This window comes from Xenopus laevis, chromosome 8S, assembly GCF_017654675.1.
Source record: "Xenopus laevis strain J_2021 chromosome 8S, Xenopus_laevis_v10.1, whole genome shotgun sequence".
NCBI lineage: Eukaryota > Metazoa > Chordata > Amphibia > Anura > Pipidae > Xenopus > Xenopus laevis.
In genome coordinates, this window is record NC_054386.1 from 38,524,990 (window position 1) to 38,544,697 (window position 19,708).

The following is a 19,708-nucleotide window of genomic DNA, read 5'->3' on the forward strand; positions in this document are numbered from 1 at the left end:
GGGGGGGGGGGGTCTTATCCTTTCATAGTACCAGTTCTCTGTTCATCTGTTTGGATTGGGCTCACAGATGAAAAGTGTGATTATAGTGCCTAGCGGGTGTGTCAGTAATGGAAGGTATATCATTTGCACCTACGTATGTGTTATGTGACTTGTGCAAAATACAGATTCATTCATGTTTTGATGACTTCATTATATCAGACTCCTAATGGCTGTGCATAGCGGCATTTGGAATATATTCAATGCAGGGTTGCATGTAGCCATGGGGCAGCCATTCAAAGCTGAAAAGGGAGAAATGGCACAGGATACACAGCAGATAACAGATAACTCTGTAGTATACAATGGCATTCTTCAGGACTTATCTGTTATCTGCTGTGTTTCCTGTGCTTGAATGGCTGCCCCATGACTACACGGCAGCTTGTTTATATAAACTATTGTTGTGTTTCTGAAGCAAACACATCAGTTTAACCAATGCAGGACACCAGTACAGTACCAAGCCTTCCATACACATATAATATATATTCCATATATTCCCTGATGACGAGTTTAGGAGCCGAAACGTTGAAATAAAAAAAACACTTCTTTTTGTTTAATAGAAACCTCTGAGTGTGGTTCGTTCATTGTTTTATATATATATATATATATATATATATATATATATATATATCTATATATATCTATATATATATCTATATATATCTATATATATCTATATATATATATATATATATATATATATATATATATATATATATATATATATATATATACTGATTGTAGACTTCAGTATCACAATAGCCTATGATATTATGAATGTTCAAAAAATCATCCACATCCTTGTTAAAGGCACTAAAAGATTCAGCCGTCACATCATTACCAGGCAGGGCATTCCCAAACCTCACTGTGAAAAACCCCCTGCGCAGAGATCAGTCTTGTATGAATATTCACAGGTCTGTTAATCAGGTGGCTAAAGTCAGAACCATCAGTGCAGAGAACAGCAAGGTATAGACAGACACTGCTTTAAAGTACAGTATGTATAAGTATAAATCCACTGAAAATGTGCAATTACTATATATTGGAAAGTTGCATTTTCTTTTATTAGGCAAATTAGGGGTTTTGTGGGTTCCCATCCCATTTTTAACTAGAAGGACAAAGCATAAAATGCACAACAGATAAAGATGGAAAGATTCCTTGTGCAGCCTAGTTAGAGAAAGGACAATGAAAGGAGGAGACATATAGTGTAGATGGCTGCGCTTCTGGCCCCTTATTATTATACAGTGTTACTGATATCGCTGCAGGTTCAGCTCCCATTGCAGGGACAGTTTTCTGCCATAAATCATGACATCACCATCAGCCTATGAGAGGCTTCCATTGGTGTCTCACGGAGTCAGTACACCCGGTGGCTCTGCCGGAGCAGTGGGGGAGTACAATTAACCTCTCATGCACTAGAGAGCAAAGATAATGCATTGCCCTACACTACTGGACTGATGTAAAGGCAAAGCAAATGCACATGATAGTAGCTTTCTTTCATTGGTTCACAGTTCCATTTCTACCCTACTAACAGTTTTTTGTCATAATGAAAGAAAACAGCATTCTAAGCAGCTTTTCCATATACACTCTTTAAATATTTACAGTGGATTTTTTTCCGTTATTGGTAAATGTAATGAGCTCTGCACTACTGGTTCTGGCTCTTGAAATAAATGCAGCAGACACCTGCAAATTAACAGGGGGTGATCGGACTCCTGCTACCTGACCAGTGGGTCAGTCCAATCCGGAACAGAACAGTAATTGTTATATATAAACAGCTTTGTTGCCACTGAAACTCTTACTGCCCCTCTGTAAAGGCTCTTTACAAAATTCTGGATAGCGGTGGGTTAGTTCTCAGCTTAGACAGAAAGGAATCAGGAATATGAATTATAAAATAACGGTAAAACAATAGGGATGCCCTTAACCAAGCAGGTTACTACATTCTGCATTACCAAGATAATGAATGGCCTTGTCTAGCCTTCCCGCTATAATGAAAGAGATAATATTTTGGGACTGGTCCCCAACTCAGTAATGGTGCTCATGGCTACTTATAGCAACAATAAACCACTGCAGGCACTAGAATGAGAGAAAGTGATATGGCATGGCATTCAATCATTATATATCCAATAAAAATCTCCTGCTGAGTTGGGTTCATACATGTAGTTAGTTATAGTTTCACTTTATACCCTATTATTTCATATTCAGCTCTCGTCAACTAACCCTGCTCTCAGTAATATGTGATCATGCACCCGTGATGCATATATGTAAAGCTGGCTTCAATATAAGCCCAATAAACTTCTTGTTAGAAGAATAGAACCCATAAAAATGGCTGTAAGAAGTGGTAAGGCAGTCTGGGACAATGGCATCTTAGGCATGACTTAAACTGCAAGGTGGATCCCTATATTCTTCATAGAAACAAGGGTTAATAAAGCAAAGGGAAATCGTATAATGGTTTAATCTTCGTACTCTTCATTAGGATGATACAATTATGGTTAAATAAATCGGAAATATGTGGCTTTTGTACAACCTTGACTTTTTATTTCCTTTCTGTTAGCCATTAAAGCTCTTTCTATATTTAGAGCATTGTGTTGTTGGTTGCCTAGAGTTAATCCTCCATCAGTTGTCTGTTGGCAACTTGCAGCAAAAGAAGGCGTCAATAATCACAAGCAATGGCTAGGAAGGACATCAGGGAGAATAGTAAACTATATATATAGGAACGGGATCCTTTATGCGGAAACTTGTTATCCAGAAAGCTCTGAATTATGGAAAGGCTGTTTCCCATTGACTCATTTTTATCCAATTTCTTAAAAATATTTCTTAACAGTACCTTCTACTGTGTGTGTGAGTGTCTGTGTGTGTGTGTATGTCTGTGTGTGCCTGTGTGTGTTTTGAAATGGGTTCATTATATACCTTCCCCCAGACAAAAACATGTAGGATTATATCTTCAATGCTTGTGCCTGTGCATTATTACTCTCTTGGACCTGATCTGACCTGTAAATGCTTTTACTGCAACCTGATCCAGTATTTATTAACCACCATAAAACTAGAAGTGCTTAAACCAACAGACTGGCACCATCATAAATGTGTGGGGGGAATAGTGATGTAGAGAACGGCACCCACTGCATGACTCTTGCAACATGGTGGATGGAAAAATACCAAAGGAGGCTAGTTAAAAGCATTCTCTTCAAGATTCATTCATAGTATCCCAGGGTCAGTTTAATGTTTAATACCCCAGAATACATGGAAGGATAAATGCAGCGCCACTTCCATGTATTATATGCCAGAGCAGATAGTAGGATCAACGCAGTAATATCCCATAACGCATAACGAAATAAAATACAGTACTAATTCCATATATAATACCCCAGAACATTCTGTAGAATAAATACAGTACTAATTCCATATATAATACCCCAGAACATTCTGTAGAATAAATACAGTACTAATTCCATATATGATACCACAGAACACGCTGTAAAATCAGGGGCGCTCCACCAATGAGGCGAGTTGAGACAAAAATGCCGCTCCTGGTAACTAAGAGCCAAATTTCCGGTTTTCAACCTGGAAATTCGGCTCTTCTAGTGCAGAGAGCGCCCCGACCCCCTCCTGCGCAGAAAATGTGAGCGCCGTGAGGAGGGGTCGGGGCGGCAATGGAAGGCCGCCTCAAGCGGCATAAAGGCGCGGATCGGCACTGTGTAAAATACAGTACTAATTCCATATATAATACCTCAGAAAACACTGTAGAATAAATACAGTGCCAGTTAAATGTAAAATACCTCAGGGCAATTTAATGTAAAATATACCCCCAGATACAGTAATTGTATTGCCAGTTTCACCAATAAAATCCCACATGACAGGATAGATATAGTTCTTCATGTATAACACCTCCATTGGGTTTGTTGTAGAAAAGTCATTAGTGTTGGTTTGGGTTTAGTGAAGTGCAGGGCAGAAATTTTCTAACAGCACTCACCCTTACCCTCCCCTTCTAAACCTGAGCTCGGCCCAGCCCAAAAGCTTTGTAGAGCCTTTAAGGCTCAAAAAACAATATCCCAACAATGATGAAGACCAGCTTTGTAGAGCCCAGCTGTGGGGCACAAATGAAAAATTAGGTGTAATGAGACTGAGAAATGATTACCTTACCTGCACCCAAATGGGCAACCTTTTTTTTTCTAAACCAGGGGTCCCCAATTTTCTTTACCTGTGAGCCACATTCAAATGTAAAAAGATTTGGGGAGCAACACAAGCATGAAAAAGTCCCTTGGCATGCCAAATAAGGGTTGTGATTGTTTATTTGATAGTCCCTATGTGGACTGGCAGCCTAAACAAGACTCTGTTTGGCACTATACTTAATTTTTATGCAATTAAAACTTGTTTCCAAGCCTGGAATTCAAAAATAAGCACCTGCTTTGAGGACACTGAGAGCAGCATCCAAGGAGTTGGAGAGCAACATGTTGCTCAAGAGCTACTGGTTGGGGATCACTGTCCTAAACCCACCCAACTGGTGGGTTATGGTCCAGGCTGCATATCATTATTAACCACCCCAAGCCTTCATTAAAATCCAACTGTGTGAGAAAGGAACTTGTCTGTGCACCAAAGATTCTGCCAAACGCCACCCATTTTCTGATAAACCCTACCCTATATATGAGCCAATATAAACACTACAGTCTGAAATCCTGGTGCAGTTTAGGACTGATTAAGGGGTTGGCCTCAGTGGTTGGGGGTGTGGTTATTGCAGATAGGGATGTGGCCTTACATTTCCAAATCTTCTGGAAATGGCAGGCAGTAGTCTATAAAAGAGATGACATTCAGGTAACTTTTAAAGAAACATATAGCATAGGCAATGCCTGTCAGCTTCACCTTCTTATATAGACTGTAACATAGAAACATGGGGTAGGGGGGGTAATATAGGAAATTTGTGGGAAATCTGACATTCTGCAATAGGCTTTATCACTAACTAGCTGCTTATCCCTAAATTCCTTTAGCCATTATTATCCCACCATCCACAGCACATCAGGAGCCCAAAAGCCCAACAACAGTTATTTTTACATATAAAATGTGCATAGTTTAGATATATGTACGGCATTTACTTTTTATTTGGTACTACTTGCCCTTTAAACATCTCCCTGCTCCATGAGCAGGCCTGTTTGTGGACAATACTATACCTATGTAGAGGTTAAACATTCAGCCAATGTAGTTTATCTGCACAGATATTAAATGGTTATAAAAGGTGGGGGGGTTTAAGGAGACATTAACATTACTGATGGGTAGGCTCGTTCCTTTTACTTACAATGTGAGCTTCATCTAGCAAAGAAGTGCACAAGGAGGTTTCTATGGCAACAACAGCACTGGCATTCCCTCGGCAGCAATATTGAGGGGGAAAAAAAAGCTTAACATGGATTTACTAGGATCTGAAATGGGCAATAAGCAAAATTTGAAGCCTACATGATGGTCTTTTTAGCAAGCCTGAGGAGCTATCCGCGATTCTCTCCTGGGGAAATCTCCACTAATGATCTATAAAATATGTCTCCTGTATTGTATACAAGTATTCATAATTGTGATGTCCCTAATGGTGCATAGGGAGAAAGGGCTTGTGTAAGATGACTCAGAGAAGTGGAAATATGTTCATTCATGTTTGATAGTAGCTGATATATCATCTTCTATCCTCTTTCAGCTTGCACTGAATAAGTACTCACGGGGCACTCACTTGAGCCTAGGTAATATGCCCATCGAGTGTCAGACGCCTGTACTCCTGGGGAAGATATCATTTAGAGGCAGGGAAATGGCAGCAGCATGGCAGGCAAAGCTGGAGCAGAATCTAGAGTGCTGGAGACGATAATCAAGTGTAGTCAACATTACATTTATTGTTCTACCCACTCATATAAAGAGCCATAAGATCATTGGGTTTTATGTTAACTCACCTATGTCAATGTGTCTACAACTAGCGTTAAGGTACTATGTGAGTTAAGAAGTCATCTGCAGGCCCGGACTGGCAATCTGTGGGTTCTGGCAAATGCCAGAGGGGCTGCTATAAGGTGCCATGGAAAGTCAGTATTTAGTGGGCTGGTGGGGGCTGTTTGGGCCTCTTTGTACCTGAAATGTCAGGGCCTATTTTAATTCTCAGTCCGGACCTGGTCATCTGAATAAACAATGAACAGAGCCAAATCATATAATCGTGCTGGCACAATGTAGCAATTACAAGTGGGGCAAAACCCCTGCAATAGCTGAGGAAATGCAGATCCGGCAAATGCTTTAGAGTGTGGGAATGTAGAGGGTCATGAATGTTGAACAAATTAAATACATTTTTAAAAATCACTATCCTAAAACATTTTGCTATGGGGCCAAGGCTTAGTTTATATCACAGGGTGAAATGGTTTAGGTTCTAATATTCTAAAGCAGATGAATGATGGGATTGGAAATGGTTTTGTGCTGTTGAGGATGATTTGTGTTGTTTTATGAGAAAGTGGATGAATGTCCAGGATGATTTGTGTTGTTTTATGAGAAAGTGGATGAATGTCCAGGATGGTTTGTGCTGTTTTATGAGAAAGTGGATGAATGTTGAGGCTGGTTTGTGCTGTTTTATGAAAAAGTGGATGAATGTTGAGGATGATTTGTGTTGTTTTATGAGAAAGTGGATGAATGTCCAGGATGGTTTGTGCTGTTTTATGAGAAAGTGGATGAATGTTGAGGATGATTTGTGCTGTTTTATGAGAAAGTGGATGACTGTCCAGGATGGTTTGTGCTGTTTTATGAGAAATTGGATGAATTTTGAGGCTGGTTTGTGCTGTTTTATGAAAAAGTGGATGAATGTTGAACATTAGTTGAGCTGTTTTATGAGAAAGTGGAGGGATTTTGAGGATAGTTTGTGCTGTTTTATGAGAAAGTGGATGAATGTCAAGGATGGTTTGTCCTGTTTTATGAGAAACTGGATGAATGTTGAGGACGGTTTGTTCTGTTTTATGAGAAAGTGGATGAATGTTGAGGATGGTTTGTGCTGTTTTATGAGAAAGTGGAGGAATGTCGAGGATGGTTTGTGTTGTTTTATGAGAAAGTGAATGAATGTTGATGCTGGTTTGTGCCGTTTTACGAGAAAGTGTATGAATTTTGAGGATGGTTTGTGCTGTTTTATGAGAAAGGGGATAAATGTTGAGGAAGGTTTGTGCTGTTTTATGAGAAAGTGGAAGAATGTAGTTCGAGATGGTGTGTGCTATTTAATGAGAAAGCAGAGGGAAAAATAGGATATTTCCTGTATCCTGTTGGTGTGTGAGAACTGAGAAGGTATCTGTGTGGGAATGAAGGACAGTGTAGGCTGATCTTCTGAGCTGTACAAAGTAAGTGCTGATGTACAAGAAGACTAGTCTAGTGACTGTAGCAGTGAAAATGGGCAGGGGGCTCAGGGGTGGTGTCAGTGTAAAGGGGACCATGAACAGGTACATTTAAGCTGCAGATTTGGATCCTTTTGAGTGATTTGTCAGTTTGTCTGCTGGTGTATGTGGCCCTCAGAAGGACTCCCTGATGGATACTTGGCCTAAAATCATCCAGATGTCGATTGGGCAGTTTAATTTTTCTGTCAGATCAAGGACTGCATGGACTAATTAATTCAGTCCTCACACTGATATTTGTATCCCCTTTACTGTAACATAGGGCCAAATAATCACATTAACACAATGTACAAGTTGGAAGAAGAATGTATTGCACACAAGCGTAGTCAGGCACAGCGTGTAGGGACTGTTTAATAGCATAACACACAGATTGGGCTTGGGAGGGGGGGGTTATCCATGCATTATTGAAGCCTTCCTTATGGAGTATCAGGATCAGCTTTCTGTCATGCAGTTGCTATAGAAACAGGACCAGCAGCCCTGACTGTGAGGGGTCCCTGGGGACAGAGAGGAGGGGAAACCCTGAAAATAAAGAGCTCAGGGGAATCTCTCAGCTCACAGATACCTGCAAGTAGCAGTTTCTCGTAACCCTTTCTTTGCATGCTGGTCGGGACAATTTTCTGTTTATGTGGAGCGTCAGGATTCTAATATAGTGTTGGTATAAGTGGCAACAGGGATGTGTTACAATAAGGCACCCATTTCCCAGAACCACTAGAAATGACTTGAGATCAGCTATTCTACCCAGATTTCCTACATATTAAATAAGAATGAGTATTTATATAGCACTTTTTTTTCAATATGTACTAATACTCCTAAAGCACAATGTGGCCAACTTTTGCTGCTCTCCACCATGCACATATCCATTAAAATGAATGCAACTGCCTTCGTTGCCAGTCCTGAACCCAACTAGGTTATTCTATTACCCCTATTGAATGTCCCTAGTCTTTAGAGAATAGGTCCTGATTGCTTGCTGCAATTGATCTATACGATGAAATGGGCCTTTCTGGAAAGAAGTGCAAATTCCAAAATACATTTTGATACATAGAAAGATGAATTTCTATATTAGTGGGTCAGCAGTTCTGTGCCCATTCAGTCCAGAAGAGCCAGTAACAAAACCATTCCTCTAATTGTCCCCCGCCCCAATCCTGATAAGAACACCAGTGTTGCCTGTGTGTCTGTTACAGAGCTGCTGTCAGATCACATCCACCAAACGACTGAGATGTTGTGCTCACTGTCAGCCTAATGCAGCTACTATTGTTTGTTGCTTTTGGCAATGACAAGGAGCAGCCTGAAGATGCCTAACTCAAGCCTAGCTACCCCCCTTCTTTGTCAGTTGGTCTTCCTACCCTCACTGGAGCCTTTCATCCTTGCTCTAATAAACCCAAAATGATGGCTCAGTGCTGTCACCTGCCTCATTAAACCCTGTAGTAGGTGAAGCCTTCTGTCTATCCCGTCTGATGCTGTTCAGGTTTACATTTAATTTGGGTAACATAAGCACGTGCCTGGTATAAATAAGGTGGCCTTTATATAGTAGAATAAATGATAAGGTACAGCTGGATGCACTTGAATGCATAAATAGGAACACAGAAATAATCTGTAAATGCAACTAAAAGTTAATGGGCACCAGTGCAAAATCATTTTAGGGTTAAAGCTGAGCCAAAAGCTAGCGGTGCCCATGGCCTTTCCCACTTTAAATTTGCCACCAACCACCACTCAATTGTTGCTGTTTTTGGTAGGAAACACAGGGCCATGGTAAGAGAAGGCAGCAGAATTATGTTACCTTACAACTGTTGTGTCCTAGGCAAGATCCCCTGCTGCCCTCCAATAAGATATAAACATATACTGTACCCCATTATATTTCATTACCCCCAGCAATCGCAAGGTTGGCTTCCTCTATAGTCCTCTGCTCAGTTGGACAGCCCTGGCATGTATGCGCCTCCTTATCTCATTGCATTCCCCTGATGGCACATTTCCAGCTAACTACCCCACACATGCCCATCTCTATTCCTCCTGCACAGCCAGTTGGACGCCAGTGAGCAAATGACCCTGTGCCGTCTGGATAAAGCCCACAGGAGACATGCTGATTGGCTCTCCTTATAATAACGAATCAAGTTCCCCTCTTAACAAGCATGCATTAATCTCATTAGGCCGGGAGAGATGCAAACTAGGAGAGTATATTAACCTTTTTATAAGAAGTGCGTCTTTCGGGTTTTATGATCCATAATTTATGAAGCGTCAAAACTTGCTGTGCCACAAAATGTAAATCAGCTAAAATAAATATGCCTGAGATATGACTCATGAAAGCTTTATTGGATTAGAATGTCGTGGGCCTGGGTAGTGCAAAGTAACAAATGTAGCAATTAGCTGTGGTCTTGCCTATTTACTGTGCTATGAGACCTTCTTGGTTCCTAAGAGCTACTCAGACAGAGAGATGTGCATCCTTAGCAAAGTTTTCTAAGGATAAGTAAGGCTTGGCTCCCAAGCCTTTTCCAACTACAGTTTCCAGCATCCTTTGCCAATCAACAACAAAGCTGTACTTCTCATTATTTAGGGGGTTTTCGAAGGACTGTACTACAGGTGGGTTACCTCTGTCACCTGTTTTCAGGCTCTAAGTAGATGACTATGTGTGTATAAAAGACCCCTTCTTTTCTGCTGTGTCCCATTTACAGATAAGGAGGAATTCATTATACAGGTGGTGCAACAGGGTAAGGAAAAAAAAAACAATGAGGTTGGATCTGATCAAGGTCAAAGCACTTTTAATTTTACTGCTCTGGGCTGTCCAATGCTAGAAATACATGATATTAATGAAAACAAGTGTATATTGCATTATACTTAATACCAGAACACAACTGCCCTATTGGCAGCCATGGCCTACAGTCAACACTGGGGGCCTTATTTATCAAAACCCGACTATTTAAATAAAAAAAGTCAGAAATCACAATTTAATCAGATCTGGAACAAACTCGATAAAATCGAGTGAAAACACGTATTGTATGATTTTTTTCTGATTTTTTTCCCAAATCACTCAATTTTTTCTGGCTTTTTCCCTAGAAGCCTGAATTTTTTGTGATTTTTGCCCAAACAGTCCAAAAGAGTCAGAATTTCTGGCTCAATTCAGCTTTCAAATGGACATATACAACCTCGGTCAGTCTGAGATGCTGGATTTTCGGATTCTGACTTTTTCCTCTTAGTATAATATATTTTCCCACAAAAAATTTGGATCTTATAGTAAAAAAAAAAAACTAAAATTTTTCGAGTTTTTGGCATTTGGCCTTTAATAGATAACTCCCCTAAAATACGTTTGGTGTTTCAGAATGATTTATAGAAAGAACATACGACTCTGTAGTTCACAGTAAGACAATGGTGGTGTAAGCAAGGCTGAAACTGCAAGTAATCCCTTCATAGAATCTGGGGTTGGAGGGAGCAAAACAATTATACATCTCTTAACATTTTTATTATATAAATAAAAATGAAGACACGGGTGCCATTTTATAAGGTGACAGCAGCATTGGGTGCTTTAGGCTCTGCGCAGGTCCATAGCCTGTGGGTGCTGTAAGTTGCCTATGGCGGTTCCTATCTGCACGTGCAGCGCATTTTCCCCTGGCCCCTGCAATATCTTCTCTAAACACAGCATTAACAAAAAGGATTAGCGGGGAAATTGGCTCTAGTGGGGACTTAACAGGAAATCTCTGGAAAGAACCATTAGGCTGTTTTACATTCACAGCTCTTTCTCTCCTTCTCACCAACAGTAAAAGGAACATCCGAGGAGTCGATTCAATGCCTTCTTCTAATTAGCCTCTCAATGGTGAAAAAGGGGTACAACTTTGTTATTCCGTAGCACTGTTGAACATTCATAATAATAGTATAATAGTAATGAAACTGCTCTATAACTATGAGAAGGAGCTGCCCTACTGGCAGGGCAACTGCTCCATTCATAAATGTGCTCCCATTTGGAACACTTGACATTTTGATCATGTTCAATCATGGCAGGGTGAACACCCACTAGGAAAGCACCAATGGTCCCTGTCATGAGCAAGTATTGCCTGCACTGCAGATGCCTGTGGGGGGGGGGAGACTACAAGCATTTCCATGTATTGAATGTCAGTTTAACTTTTATTAAGATGTAGAGAGTAATATTCTAAGACAATTTGCAATAGGTTTTAATTTTTTATTATTTGTGGTTTTTGAGTTTATTTATTTTTATTCAGCAGCTCTTCATATGGCAATTTCAGTAATCTGGTTGCTAGGGTCCAAATTACACTGATTGAAATAAGAGACTGGCATATGAATAGGAGAAGACCGGAGTAGAAAGTAATAAAAAGTAGCAATAATGATAAATTTGTAGCCTTAAAGAGCATTTGTTTTTTAGATGGGGGTCAGTGACCCCTCATTAAGAACCTGGAAAGAGTCAGAAGAAGAATGCAAATAATTCAACAGGGGACCTGTTAAACAAAACACTCGGAACATGGGCCTTTCTTGATAACAGATCGTTCCTTAATTTGGATCTTCACACTTTAAGTCTACTAGGCTAGTTTTGCTTCCAATAAGGATTAATTATATCTTAGTTTGGATCAAGTACAAGGTACTGTTTTATTATTACAGAGGAAAAAGTCAATCCTTTTTTAAAAATTTCGATTAATTATAGAAAATGGAGTCTATGGGAGACAGCCTTTCCGTAATTCAGCTTTCTGGATAACGGGTTACTGGATAACTTAATTCCATACCTGTAGTAAAAAAATAATGAAGACCAGTTGAAAAAGATGCTTAGAACTGGCCATTCTATAACATACTTAAGGTTAACTTAAAAGGGGAACCAAGATAGTGAGCTCCTGTGAGCAACTTTAAAGGAATTAACAAGTGTTATAGGGCTGCTGAACTCCTAGGTACAGTAGCGTTCCTATTTTTTTTAGGTTTAGGTATGCTTTAATCTCAGCTGGGGAACTAGTGCAGAAAAGGATGGTTTCAGTTTTTCTCATTTTTATGAAGGGCAGATAGATTGACATGAAGTGGCAAACCGTTTGCAGGTTGTTGGGAGCAGTGGCACATGATGTGTTTAAGGACCACATTATCATTAAAAGGCGCTTTTCAGGGATGGCAGCCACTCCACTTACAGGAATTTGATTTGCAAATGACATTCCACTCTGCCTGCTCTTGTTGCACGGGGAGACAATATGCTGCTTATCAGACTCCCAGACAAATTGCAGCTGATTTCCCCGCGCCTGCCATATAGCTGTGCACTGCTGACTCACAGCTGTATTCATAGATTAAATCTGCACATGGTTGCTTCCAGATGCCGCACGTACAGATATGGAATCTGTTATCCAGAAACCCATTTTCAAGAAAGCTCCGAATTACAGAAAGGCCGCCTCCCATAGGCTCCATTTTATCCAAATAATCCAAATGTTTAAAAACTATTTCCTTTTTCTCTGTAATAATAAAACCGTAGCTTTTACTTGATCCCAACAAAGATATAATTAATCCTTATTAGAAGCAAAACCAGCCTATTGGGTTTATTTAATGTTTACATGATTTTCTAGTAGACATAATTACAAAAATATCTATTATCCGTAAAGGCCAGGTCCTGAGCATTCTGGATAATAAGTCCCATACCTGTATAACTTCCATTCTATTCTATTAAATAATAACAAACCTAAATGCAAGCTTGTAATGTCACCAGAACACACTCTACACTTTCTGTTGTGCTACTCTGGGATTATTATAGTTTGGGTAACGCTGAATCCGATATTCAGATCTGCCTCTCTGGATATGAATTGCAGATGAGCCCGAAGAAAAATGAATTTATGCAACAGCCTCTGCCATGAGAGCTAGAAGGTAGATTCAAATAACACCAGTAGTGACGGGCAAATCTGACTCGTTCTGCTCTGCCAAAAATTTGCGAAATGGCAAGAATGTCGGCAAATGCAATTTTAAATTCAATTAATTTTTTTTGCAATTTTAAATTCAATTAATTTTTTTTGCAATTTTAAATTTAATTATTTTTTTCCTGCAACATTTTTCAAACAGTGCAACTTTGCTCAAATACTAGCGCTGTCTTCAGGGAGTTCAATATGGGTGCTTCTATGCAAGACACAGAACCAGTGTCAATGGCATCTGCACATATGGGGCAGATTTTGGCTAGAAAAAGTCATTGCTGTGAGTCATGAGTAGTGTTGGATGGTGTTGGTGCACAGGCACAGATTCCACCACGTCTAACATCAGCCTTAAATATGCCCCATATACGCCAATGGGGCTTCTCGGTGAAAGCACATCAGTAATAGTCACTAAATGTATTATTCCCCACCCCTCGTGAATTATTCAGGACAGCAGTTGTCCAGTGTATTCCAATCTCCGCCAGCTATTTTTGGCCATTTGCTGAATTAGTTAACTGCATCAGTTGGGTTGTTAAAAGATGTAACTCTTGCCACCAACGAAGGAGATCAGACCTGAAGAGCTTGTTATGTTAACTGCACCTACCAGCATCCTAAGCTGGAATCCATATAAAATCAATGTAAGATATACAGTATATGTGCTTATTACATTGCTGCTTCTATTCCTCAAGACCACACCCTTGTTCCCACTGATGTTAAATGATTCGCTGGCTGTCATAGCTAGCATCTGCAATAATATCTGCTGTGTGGCACAAAGCAGCCCCTACTTTTAAATATAAGAATATACAAAGTCTATGAGGTTTACTTACCAAGAATGAGGAGATAACAGTGATTAGGGATGTAGCGAACTGTTCTGCGGCGAACTTGTTCGCGCGAACATCGGCTGTTCGCGTCCGCCGCAAGTTCGCGAACGTCGCGCGACGTTCGCCAATAGGCGTTCGCGTCAAAATCGTTCGACCATTCGACCATTCGAGCGCTAAAATCGAAGGATTTTCGTTCGAATCGAACGATCGAAGCATTGGATCAAATGAAATCATTCGATCCAATGGCTTCGATCGTTCGACTCGAACGAAAATCCTTCGATCGAACGATTACAATCCTTCGATCGTTTGAATCGAACGATTTTCGGATGATCGAAGTTCGCGAACAGTTCGCGAACTGTTCGCAAATTTTGCCGGTGTTCGCGAACACATCGGCGGCGGTTCGCTACATCCCTAACAGTGATGTTATGGTGCTCATATTGTATCTATTGCATTTTTCTGTCGTGTTTGTAAGTATATGAACATTACCAGTTGCTAAGTTGCATTTTTCTGTCGTGTTTGTAAGTATATAAACATTACCAGTTGCTAAGGGCTAAGGGCTAAATATATCAATTGGGCAGGTTAGAAAGAAATTAAAAATTTGTTGGGTGAGGACTGCAAGGGATGTGTTCCTCTCCCCAACAGGTTTTCACAGGCCCCCATTATAATCCAATCATTGTCCTGGGGGTGGCAAACCATGTCGGAGGATGAGTGTACTAAGGATTTACCTGACTGGCACAAGGTTTCAGATATGTCTCAGGCAGCAGCAAGCAGCCAGTTACAAAGGACAGCATAAAGCCTCCTCCTGTAATTGTAAGAGCCAAATTTTTGAGTTTTAGTCTGGAAATACATCTCTGCTATTTTGCTCATTGCACTAGCAATGTGGGACCCCCTTTGACCCCTTACGACACTGATGTTTTGTGCACAGAGGGGGCGGCATCAGGGTTGCTGCTGTCTGAGGCAAGATCACCCCTGTACCTGCCGTAGTTTTCATGAGCCCATGCTCTAAAAGGACACATTGATGCTTCTCATATTCTCATGATCTTCAGTTTTATGTTTCATACAAAAAATACACTTCTTTCTCCCCCCCAACACCCCCCCCAGATGCCCTACATTCTGTATGAGGCTCTGACGATCTCATCCAGCCACAAAGTTGAAACCCATTAGCAATTACCAGTCCAAGAAGTGATTCATTATTAATGGCTGGCTGCAGAGAGCATATGGCTGAGAGCAAAGATTTGGGAGGGAGGCTGCCTGTTCCATAGATGTTCCCTTTGATTACTGGATCAATCTCTGCCTGATGTACCTAGTCCCTGTTTCACAACATCCTTCTGTCTCCCTCCTACTTTAGCTTCTAGAATTTTCATGGAACTCATAGATATACCGGTGCAATTCAGCATGGAGGTGCACTTATACATATACAGTATATCATATATTTTACAGCACTGGAAAATATATCTCCCCCTCGACATCGATACTTAAAAATAATATGTAAACTGTTTATATTAATTCAAGGGGAACTAAACCCAATAACTATTTTTTGCTTAATGAAAGAAAATATCACACTAAGCAACTTTACAGATATACATTCAGCAACATTTCCAGCGGTTCTAAAGTTACTTGCAAGTAATTATTCTGAAAGCAGCATTTATCCCTTTCTTTTCTCCGGTTATAACTCTTGAAACAAAGTAACATAAGTCAGATCTTTCCTGGCCTGTTAATCAGCTGCCTTTTCTAGAACCAGCAGTGCGGAGAATACGGAGAGCCAGACAGATAGCAATTAATAACTGAAACCACTGAAAATATCTAATGCATGTATATTGGAAAGCTGCTTAAGTTAATATCTTTCATTAGGCAAACAAAGCTGTTTTCTTGAGTGGAGTTCCCCTTGAAATACACTCACATAGTCAGTGGCATAACTAAAGGGGCGGGGGGGGAGGCTATTGCACCCCCTTGGGGTCAGCCAGAGCTGTGACAAGTGTTATCACAGGCGGCAAGGAAGGGGGGAATATCTTGAGCCACTGGGCAAAGTAGTGACTTTTTTGTGCAGGCTGACCCATACCCACCTGTAACCAACCTGACCCAGGGAGTCATGATCCTTTATATACTTGTTCACTAGTGATGTGAGGGTTGACCAGAAACCCATGGAACCCAATGGTTGGATGGGTTTGGGCAGACTTCTGCACAATGTTTGAGGTTCAAGTGCCCCAATTCTGCCCAGATGCACGCCTTTTTACGGTCGGGTGCAGGTTGACTGGCACATTACTATTAATATCCTGGAATGGGGTGGAGCAGGCAAGGGTACCCAAATATTCAACCAGCAGGAGAAATACGGGCACAATGGGAGAGTTTTGCACATAGGTTTTTCTTCCACTTATTAATCTTTACATGTATACTTATTTACATCAGTTGGAGAAACCACCATTACTCCTACAAGGTAAATAGGGAAAAGTGTCCCCTAGAGGATACAGCACCAAGAAATATGGCAGAATGCTTGCGCAGCATTAATTAGCTATAACATTTGAACAAAGCATATCTCAGACACAGGAGTGCCCTTGTTTTACTCAGAAAGTACAGCCGTACAAATCATGTATTTTCCTCTAAATCTACATCCATGCTTGGGGGGGGGGGCATACAATAAAGCATCTAAGAACATACTGAAAGGCTAATTGGCTCCATAGTGTATATGTGAATAAGATAGAGACCTTGGATTGTAAGCTCAACTGAGACAGGAACTAATAGAAATGCTCTCGGTAAAGTTGATGCTAAATAAAGAAGGATAATAATATGCCCAAAACAATTTAATATCCCCCCTTGAAATATAAAATTATTGCTTACTGAGAGCACAGAGCCTTCCTCCTCCATCTCTTTACCTTCCCCCACTCATTCCTCCGCTCTCCTCTCTGGTACTCAGTGCCGGCAGATGTGAAGGTACCAGCGGGGAATCTCCCCCATTATCGGTGACTGGTTAGAGTGAGAGATTGGCTTCCCTTGATATGTGTTTATGGTGCAGGCAGTGGGTCAGCCAATCAATGGCTATAAGATACCTTTTGTGACTATGCCTCGTATTTCAACGGGAATAAAAGATTTTCAGAGGGGAACCTAGGACAGAAATTCAGCATTTATTCTCGCTGAGAGCTTGATTAGTCACATTAAAGGGGAAGTAAGTTAATGGTACCTTTGTTCTGAAACAACATCCACTGACAGGGTGGGTAACCATAGAAACAGACTTGGGAATTTCCCTTGCATGGAGATAGAATTTCCTTTAATGCACCATGTCTGAAAGCGGGCAAGCACGAATAGCTGTAGGAGTCACTGATAACACGCCTCCTCCCTTTATGTATTGCTGAACTACAATTCCCATCATCCCCTGACAGCAAAAGGGAGATGTCGTTTAAAAACACATTTGGGGGTTGATGGAAGTTGTAGATCAACAACAAGAGCAGCAACTGAGGTTTAATGAAGTCATTGTAGCAGCAATATAATGTAATTAAATTAAAAGCCTGCCAGAGACTTGACAATGCTGTGCCAGAGCCCAGAAACAGTTTGCTACCCTGTAATAAAACTAATGAACAATGGAGTGAATATGATTCTTTGGTGCCTGGCTTGATGATCTCAGCTTTCACCCATCATTCTCTCCCGCTGCCTCCCATTCCGGCTCCCATAGAGATTGCCTCTGACTGCCAGACATGCATTTCTCAGGAGAAAGGAGAACTTGTTTTGTTCTATTATTAAACAGACCTCCTTTTTTTATTATAGACTCTTGCATAGGGCAGACAGATTGGGAATTAGCAGTTCCCTCCTCCATATATCTCTATTAGATATATGATATTTCCACATGATGTTGATCCTCTTAATTTGTATTCCTTACTGCACTCACATAGCAAGATGTCTTCATTCTGCACTCATCATGATGCATATTAAATTCCTGCTTGTTACAGCTTTCCTTATCCTATCAATGAAGTCTCCCAGACATAAAATTCTATTGTCTTGCTATGCGAATGTAACTCTGTAACACAGACATAACTTTAGGCAATTCACTTGAAATGTAACACAAAGTAATGATGCATTGTGATATTTACTGAAAGATGTCTATATGCAAAGAAGGCAGCGCCATACCCTGCAGAGTATGGATACCTCAGAAAAACACAAAATTTAGGCATAGTAGGGAGAAATGGTGCCTATAGTAGCAGTGGGAAAATAGTCTCTAGGAAGGGAGTGTGGCTTGGGAATAGCAGGTATAGTAGGGAGAGATGGTGCCTAAGGGAAAAAAAGATAAATATTTAGGAAGGCCAGTATTTTTTTCCAGAAAAGGTGGCAACCCTAGAAGGGTGTGTGGTTGTGGGATAGCAGGTACAGTATATTATGGAGATATGGTGCCTATTGTAGCAGTGGGATCATAGTCTCTGTGGAATAGCAGGCATAGTAGAGAGAGAAAGTGCCATTAGTAGCAGTGGGGATAGTCTCTGGGAAGGGACTGGGGCTGTGGGATAGCAGGTATAGTAGGGAGAGATGATGCCTATAGTAGCAGTGAGGTAATAGTCTCTTGGAAGGGAGTGTGACTGTGGGATAGCAGGTATTGTAGGCAGTGTCGGACTGGGATGCCAGGGGCCCACCAGAAAACCCTAGACCGGGGCCCACCAGAAAACTTTAGACCATGGGCCCACTTTCCAAACTATTATTCCTCTCGTCATTTAACCTCTTTATTCTCCTAGTTTTTTATATCTCCTTACTATACTTTAGTCTTTCAACATTAAGCCTATATAAGCCTATAGTCTCTGGGAAGGTAGTGTGGTTGTGGGATAGCAGGTATAGTAGGGAGAGATGGTGCCTATAGTAGCAGTGGATGTGACTGTAGGATAGCAGGTATACTAGGGAGAGATGGTGCCTATAGTAGCAGTGGGGATAATAGCCTCTGGGAAGGGAGTGTGACTGTGGGATAGCAGGCATAGTAGGGAGAGATGGTGCCTATAGAAGCAGTGGGTGCGACTGCGGGATAGCAGGTATAGTAAGGAGAGATGATGCCTATAGTAGCAGTGGGATAATATTCTCTGGGAAGGGAGTGTGGCTGTGGGATAGCAGGTATAGTAGGGAGAGACGGTTCCTATAGGAGCAGTGGGATAATATTCTATGGGAGGGGACTCTGGCTGTGGGGTAGCAGGTATAGTAGGGAGAGATGGTGCGTATAGAAAGGGACCGTTGCTGTGGACATGTATTAAAAAATACTTGTTAGCGTGGCAGCACAGTAACAAAGGAGTTAAAATACCAGATTTCATATGACACCCTTTATTCTGTTGCCTCCCCCTTGTCACTGTGTGTGAAGGCAGCAATTCTAGGAGGGGGAGGTGGTTAATGCATCTGGGTCTGATTCATGTCACTCATGCCTGATTTTTGTCTCTGTCTCCCAATCTGTTTCTATACAAGGTGGATTCCCATTTACTTTGTTTCCCTGGTTTATGTAAGAGGCTGCGCCGCTGTCATGGCTCTGAGATGGGGACCTTGCCTTCTGGGGACAGTGCTTGTCTCTTTGCTCTGCAGCCACATGGAGGCCTTTCAGATGCCTAAAGAATGTGAGTAATAATATTTCATTTTCTACTTCTTTTCATTGCTGGAACCCCCT

At 41.0% G+C, this 19,708-nt stretch overlaps 2 protein-coding genes across 11 annotated transcripts in view; one reads left to right on the forward strand and one right to left on the reverse strand.

The window, feature by feature from the left end:
* The window catches only part of avpr2.S (arginine vasopressin receptor 2 (nephrogenic diabetes insipidus) S homeolog), a 450,241-nt gene that overhangs the window by 287,224 nt on the left and 143,309 nt on the right, over positions 1-19,708 (reverse strand). The gene's annotated exons all lie outside the window — the stretch shown is intronic.
* The window catches only part of l1cam.S (L1 cell adhesion molecule S homeolog), a 119,989-nt gene that overhangs the window by 56,149 nt on the left and 44,132 nt on the right, over positions 1-19,708 (forward strand). For all 8 annotated transcript variants that reach the window (XM_018231827.2, XM_041574064.1, XM_018231824.2 and 5 more), the window contains 1 exon segment: positions 19,513-19,658. In XM_018231827.2, the coding sequence (XP_018087316.1) occupies positions 19,568-19,658 (91 nt within the window). In that variant the 5' untranslated portion in view covers positions 19,513-19,567.